This window comes from Egretta garzetta, unplaced genomic scaffold, assembly GCF_000687185.1.
Source record: "Egretta garzetta isolate BGI_Z169 unplaced genomic scaffold, ASM68718v1 scaffold135, whole genome shotgun sequence".
NCBI classification, from domain to species: Eukaryota; Metazoa; Chordata; class Aves; order Pelecaniformes; family Ardeidae; genus Egretta; species Egretta garzetta.
Window position 1 is genome coordinate 1,374,984 of NW_009259594.1, and position 7,259 is coordinate 1,382,242.

At 51.2% G+C, this 7,259-nt stretch overlaps 1 protein-coding gene across 1 annotated transcript; it reads left to right on the forward strand.

Moving 5' to 3' along the window:
• DPCD (deleted in primary ciliary dyskinesia homolog (mouse)) lies at window positions 1-7,259 on the forward strand. The gene is made up of 5 exons (XM_009638083.2): window positions 1-151; window positions 776-900; window positions 1,734-1,867; window positions 5,847-5,949; window positions 7,050-7,259. Exons 1-5 carry the CDS (start codon window positions 112-114, stop codon window positions 7,152-7,154), a joined length of 507 nt encoding a protein of 168 aa, XP_009636378.1. The 5' UTR covers window positions 1-111; the 3' UTR covers window positions 7,155-7,259.

The following is a 7,259-nucleotide window of genomic DNA, read 5'->3' on the forward strand; positions in this document are numbered from 1 at the left end:
AGCGGGACGGGGCCGTGCACCCAGGGACAGGTGCATTCCCACTTACCCTGCCCACCTGCCTTGCCTCTAGGGAAGCGGAAGATCCACTACCTGTTCGAGGATGGGAAGGAGATGGCCGAAGAGTACGACATGAAGACCGGTCAGTTAGTGAGTAAGTGGTGCTCCCAGGAGCCGTGGGTCGGGGCAGAACTGTGGTGTGCGTGGCGGTGGGTCTGCACTCACGGGACTGGGGTGTTGGGAGGGACCTCCTACTAAGGAACAAGTCACCCCTAAATATTCTGGGAGATAAGCATGCCTGTAGCTGAACTGTGTAGGGACGTTCAGCTTGGGCCCCAGGGTGCTCTGACTTCCATGGCATAGCAGACCTTGCTTTAGCCCAGGATCTCTCCCAAACAGCTCATCTGCAACAACAGACTTGGACAGATTAAATGGAATTGCCATCTTGCATAGCCAGGCACCGAGGCTGTAGCACATGCTGGGGTGAAACGTGCTTTTTGGTGGCTTCTGCAACCGCACACAAGCAAGGTCTTGGTTATGGATCTTGTCCAAAACCACATCAGCTGCGGCACAGCACCTGTTGCAACCCCACCATGGCTTCAGCACCAAGTAGCAAAAAGAGACCAGCCAACAGATCCACTCACACCAAAGTAGAAATGACTGGAATTAAGATGTGTATCTTCATATCATCTCAGTGTGCTGGGCAGCGTTGGCAGTCATTTGCTGGAGTTGTTCTTATGGAGCAGAATAACAAAAATCCTTCTTCTCCCTTCCACAGGTAGAAAATGGCGAGAGAAGAACACCCTCGGGGGTTCCGGCAAGTGGCAGGTTGAAGTGGGAGAGCCAACCTCGCCGCTCCTGGGAGCACCAGATTCAGAATTCATAAAGGAAAGCAGCTCCAATGTACGTAAGGGTCTGCAGGCACGACTGCACCTGAAACTACCTAGTCTTGTGCTTACAGCAGTAGTTAGTAGACTGCAGGTCACTCACAGGCCCAAGAGACAGCTTTAACCTGCCCAGCATTCTGCTACAAATCATCCCAAGGGTGTGGGGCTGGGTAGAAAGAGGGCACAGATTAAGTTCTTCTGGGGTGTTCAAAAGATTTGTAGTTTCATTAAGTAGAGAAGCTGTACCACTCTGTTGGCCACGTACTATTCTGCCTTCCAAAAAGTAGGCTGAAAGGAAGGGCAGTGCCAGGACAAGTCAGTGGATGAAAAGCAGAGGTGATGACAGTGAAAGGCCAACACAGGCAGCGGATGGCAGGCTGCTCCTTAACGTAGCACTGCCTGTTTCATCTTCATGTCCCACTAGCTGAGTGGGCAGAGGTTTTATGTCTCTCCTCATCTTTTCTATGGACCTGAAACACAAGCACAGCCCTGTGCAGCAAATCGGGGCAGAGCCAGGACTGAATCCAGCAGGTCCCTAGGGTAGGCAGAGCTCAGTATTCGGTTGCCTGTGAGGAAGAGGCCCAGTTTCCCTGTAACCCTGTACTGCAAGACTCCCTCTGTGAACACTTTCAGCCTCCTACAAGCAGGGCAGGCAGTACCCTGGGTAAAGGTAGAGCAGTGCTAGTTCTAGGAAAGCAATGCCTGGGCAGTTTCTTGAGTTACTTCCTGATGCTCCAGTGTGAAGGAAGAGCTACTCCCACTACCCTCTCAAGTTAGTACAGGAAGAAGGGGACAGGGAGGAGAGGAGACAGCTGGAGGGGCCTTGCTAAAGGTACTTGTTTGCTGTAGCCTGTCTTCATGAGGAAGGACACCCTGAGCAGCTTCCAGTGGCGGATCCGTAACCTGCCCTATCCCAAGGAGGTCTACAGTGTCTCCGTGGAGAAGGAGCAGCGCTGCTGTGTCATCCGGACCACCAACAAGAAGTCAGTAAGGACAGCACTGCCAGTGCTGACAGTCCCTCGGGGTGGGCTGGCACAGAGGGCAGACTAGTGGTTGCACAGGGGGGTTGTCCTCTCTTGCTTTCGATCCCTAGCATGTGAGGGCTGAGGGGCCCCACCTCGCAGCTGCGTGCCTCCTGCTGTCCAATTTCAACTCCCAGCTGCCCCAGACACGTTTACAGTAGAGCCCCTCAAGCTCTGAGCTGGCCTTTGCAAACTTACCTCATGGTTCCAGTAGCATGATGTTCTTTCCCTGCCAAATGTCACTCCCATAGAAAAATAAAGTAAGAAAGACCCTTGCAGACCTTTTGAAGCTAGAGCATCCCATCTTCTCCCTCTGACACAATGCTTTGATCTAGTCATTGTATCTCAGAATGCATGGAGCTGCAGGATTCAACAGATACGGCAAAGTCATAGGCACCCAGGCAGACAGGTCTCCCTGTGTAAACTTGTCCTCTAGTCACAATGCCATTGATATGATTTGGAGGTAGCAAGGAAAGAAAGGCAGACTGAATCTGGAAAGGAAGCACCACAATTATTCTGCCAAAAGAAATTTGAGATGGGAGGAAAAAAAAAAGAAAATGCTTTTAAGCGTGATGTTATATGGTGTCAGTGTGTGGCATCTCTCATGGAATGAGATGTGCGCTGTGCCCCAAAGCATTTACAGCCTCAGTGAGATAAACCAGTATGAGCAGTCGTATTGGGAAGAGATAGCAAGGAACAAGTATTAGGAGAACAAGGGAGGATATTGGAAGTGAAAGCTATTTACAAACTGGGATAATACACCAGCATGGAAAGCTGGGCAGGCTGCTCTCTGCCTGCCTTCCCTCCCCAACATTGCCGCGGAACAGAGAAGGATCAGATTCATGGGTAAAATGAACCCCGGCGTTTCCCAATCCTCCAAGAAGGTTCCCTGCCCTCTTTAAGCCGCTCTTTGTAGCTGGCTGTAGGTGGTGCTGTTGGCAAAGAACTGCTCTGCTTTGGCTGCTGAACGCCTTTCAGGTCACAAAACCGGCAAGTCTTCAGGCAGGGGTTTACCACATCAGAGGCAGTGGCCAGGGGATGTTTGACCTTTGCGCATGAGCACACCTGGACACTCAAAAGCAGGAGGAGGCTAGATGGGAGGAAGGGGGAGTCTACCCCATGAAAACAGCGAGCAATTACAGCTCTAATACAGAAAGATGCTGGCCTAAACTCACGCAAAGGTATTCACAGGAGAAGTAGGGAGACCTACGTAGTAAAGATGAATGAGATTCCCATCAGCCACACATGGATACACGTGAAGCTAGGACAGGAAGGGAGTACGTGAGCCTAAGTCCAACGACATGGTATCCCAGACAGGCTTATCTACTCCCAATCCTACTATTAGTGTGTATGTGGGAATGTCCTTGCCTGCGTAGGTGCTGTGAGGTTGTAACGCACCACCGAGGCTTCACCCATGTCCTGACTTCAAGCTTTTTTTGTACCACTCTCAGGAAAACAGCATAGTCCCCCCCCACCCCCGCAAACAGTTGATGCCTACGCACTCATAGGCTAGTGTCAGAGGGAGCTGAAGGACCTGACAGTGGCTTATGGCCTGCATATGAAAGTTAAGGACTTTTGGAATTAAATCTGAAAGGCTGCTCGTTGGGAATAAGAGCAACTTTGCTGTCAGGAGGAGCAGGGACAGATTCCAGCACCAGAACCCTTAGTACAGGCTCCAGGATATCTTCTATCATTTCTCCTGGGTCTCAGCCAGGGCAAGGCACCACTCAGCAACTAATTCCAAGATAACAATAAAAGCATGGAGCTCACAGAGAGAGCGTGCATCGCTACGGGAGAGAAAGGAAGCCTCGGAGCCTCTCCAGCCTTTGGAAGTCAGCCACACTGCTTCTGAGCAACAGAGCTGTGCTGACCGCCAGCCAGAGGCACAAGCAATGGGATGGGTTGCCAAATCACTACTGAGTAGCTCAGCTCTAAATTCTCAGCATACCAGTAGCAGTTTTCTCTACAGGCTGACAAAAAGTGGGTTTCCAGTAGGAAAATAATAGAGGTGACTTCACATACGCACTGTGGATCTTGAGCCAGGACCCAGGCTCAGAGTGCAATACTGCCCTTGGCCATGGGGTGAGAGGCGAGGGCAGAGAATCTGCCTGCCTCAGCAGGGATAACCACCCATCAGCTACCTCCCCAGCCCAGACGGGAGCTCTTCACTTCCACCAGTCACTCCCGTTCCCTCTGGCCATGGCAAGAGCTGCTCAAGTGGGATTTGCTTAAAACCTCTTGCTGTAAAATAAATCCATTAAACTAAATTCTAAAAACAAACCCAGAAAGCCTTCTCCCCAAACGCCAAACCTGATTCAATTATTGTAGCGAGAGGCAGCGGTAATGTTAGGAGGAGGAGGGGGTGGCCAGGCAGATCTGGTTTCCTTTGATCTTGTCACAGATTTTAGTTTGAGGCCAGCCAAAGCCATTCTTCTCCCCTTCTCCTTAGTCCTGGGGCAGCAGAATGCTGCTGTTTCATTGATGACTCCCAAGGCCCTTTGAAACAGTGGTTTTTTTCTGTGTACTGCTTTTTTTTTTTTTTTTGTCTAATCGGTAAGAAGTTAACACTTCCTTAACATGTCTTTGTGTTCATCTAATCTCTGCTGTTTAACCTTTGACATCTCCCTTATTATCCATGTCTGCCACCTTTTCCAAATACCGACAGCAGTGACAACACAGAACGGTTTGAGCCCTGCGGTAACAAGCTGCGTACATTCCTCCCACTGCACCAGGAGAGCCATTTGCCCTTTGTAGCTCTTTTCACCGTGACTTGGAAAATAAACTGCAATTTGGGCAGAGGTAGCTAGAGAGGCTAAGCCTCACACACACAGCCAGCAGAATGGAGAAGAACCCCTCATGGCATGACAGCAGCCACTGCCTGTTCCCGCCCTGCTCTGGGCACCTCAGTACCAGCTACAGGCCAATTCCTTGGAGAGGATTGCCCATGAGAGTGCTGGAAGAGGTTAAGAACCCAGCCGTGCCTCTACATGGGCATAGGACCACCAACTGGGGTATTTGGTTCAGAGAGAGCCAACAAATGCAGGGTAAGCCATGCCAAGGAAGAAAGGTCTCAGGCAAACACAGACACAGGGCTACAAGGTTCTGGTCCCAAAGTCTTAGGTAATCTCTCAATTGCCTAGACAGCTTGTAACTGCTCCAGTTCTACCTGAAACACATCCCTTTTCCTTCACACCGAGCAAAGCCCAAGGTTTAGTCAGCAGAGACACACAGGCTGGATAAGGGGCTGGCAAAAACCTTGGTGACTATGTGAGGTGTGATTGGGAAACTGCAATAGAGACAGGCAAAGAGCAGCCAGGGAAGCTGGGAGTGCAGAGGAGCACCACAGCCACTGTGGGGGCTGCATGGGGACACTGCAGAGCAGAGGCTCATGTGACTGTGGGCAGCTCCTGGAGCTCTGTGCCCAGGGGTATGCCTGAGCACCGCTGTGCCACCAAAGCAGGAAGCAATCTAGGAAGGACTGCAAGGCAAAACAGTGCATCACTTGGGAAAGTAAGTCACAGGGCACGAGAGCTTTGACAGCTGTTTTGACAAGAGCTAATGGAAGCTGGTACTTAGAGGGAATGAGAGGTGGTGAGCAAGGACAAAGAGAACGGACACCTCTTGGTAGGGCTGAGTAGCCTGTTCCTAACCATGTCTGGCACTATGCAAGGGCAAGCTGGAGGGACTGAGCCGGCTCTCATACACCAAAGCCCTTCAGGACTTTGCCAGCTCTGATTTCAACTTTGGAGGTTTGTTTCCATTGCTCCTGCCAGCCTCGGGGCACCAGCAGGCACACAACATGGCACAGGGTCCTGCTGCCAATCTTGGGAGGTCTGTTGTCTCATTGACACCTTGTAGAACAGCACTCTGGAGCTCAGCACTGCTAGTGGGGGACTAGGACCCCCATCTTCTTCATTTCTGTCTCCTCTTTCATTTATAGGTACTACAAAAAGTTCTCTATTCCTGACCTGGACCGATACCAGCTCCCCTTGGACGCAGCTGCCCTGAGCTTCACCCATGCCAACAACACCCTAATCATCACGGTGAGTTTTTAGCCACGCAGAACAGCACTTTGCCCTTCTCTTTCTGTCCACAAAGAAGTTAAAATTCTTACACGTGGGGAAATGAGGCAGAGCAGGGAGATCTGCTGAGGGTCACTGATGAGCCCCCTTCTCTGTCACACAGCCAGCGGGAGTTTCAGATTACACTGGGCATGCTGACACTTGCCAGGACAGCCCAGGCGGCAGGAGGGGCCCTGCTTGCTGCTTGAGGTGACTTGCAGGTGGAAGAGTGTCTGCCATGCCCTGTTTTCCACGTATCCCCTCCCTCAGGCCTGAGCAAACCTCCACTCTCAGTGACAGCAAGTTTCTCTTGCCTCAGAACGTAAGTGTTAAGAGTCCAAGGACCTGCTAGGTGTTGCAATCTTAAAAAAAAAAAAAAAAATCACTTGCTGGTTTGTGCCAGAGAGGACATGTGGAGAGGACACACTTCCACACACGTGGTGGAAGTGAGACTAGCAAAATGGGCACTTAGCTGTTGTTGCAAGGAGCAGAGGCAGACAGATGCTTTTGAGCAGCAGCTGCTCATCTTCAGTGCAGAAGTCAGCTACCCAGCGAGCATCCCTTCTGAGGGAAACTGCAGCAGAGCTGGGGGTGCATGCGCAGGGGCAGCAGGCCAAGAGGAGCACCTTGAGGCCTTCTGACCTGTTTGCTGCGGGCCAAACCTTTGCCAAAAGGCACCTGCATCCACCACTAAGCTGCAGCTGGGGCGAGGGGAGGACAGAGGAACTGCAACTCTTACTTCTCTGCCTTTTAAAGAATGCATATTTTACAAATAAATATATATAAACACATGTGAGCATACAGCCAGTGAGCATACCAGGGATCTGCATGACACAGCTCACCACGATACTCCAGAGGGGTTGGTGGGGACCAGGATTCCACATCCAACTAGAAAGTTTTACTTGCACTGTAAAAGACACTCCAGGCCTTGGCAAGTGTCCCTCGCACAGTGGCACCACCTCCAAACAGGCTTTGGAAGTAGCTGGTAACAGAAAGGCCTCCCTTGGCAGGAGGGCTCCAGCAGGTCTGCTTGGAGCAGAGGCTGAACAGGAGCACCAAGGGCATTTCTCTCTCTCCTACAGTACCAGAAGCCGAAGGAGATCCTGGCTGCAGAGGAGCAGCTGCAGAAGGAGCTGAAGAAGATAAAGGCAGCTAACAATGGGGATGGTGACTGTAAGACCCAGTAGGCCGCGGCTGCTAAGAAGCTGAGGTAGGGGGCAGCTCTCTGGCATAGCTTCACGGTATTTATTTTGCCTTTTCTAATAAAAATTAGCCCTGTTGTTAATAGAGCC

What these genes read in the sequence shown, in the direction of transcription:
- DPCD (XM_009638083.2), top strand. Translation starts at nt 112, where the DNA reads ATGGCCGAAGAGTACGACATGAAGACCGGTCAGTTAGTGA. An exon ending in ATCCGGACCACCAACAAGAA is followed by an intron (nt 1,868 to 5,846) that starts GTCAGTAAGGAC and finishes TTTCATTTATAG; the next exon opens with GTACTACAAAAAGTTCTCTA. An exon ending in ACAACACCCTAATCATCACG is followed by an intron (nt 5,950 to 7,049) that starts GTGAGTTTTTAG and finishes TCTCTCCTACAG; the next exon opens with TACCAGAAGCCGAAGGAGAT.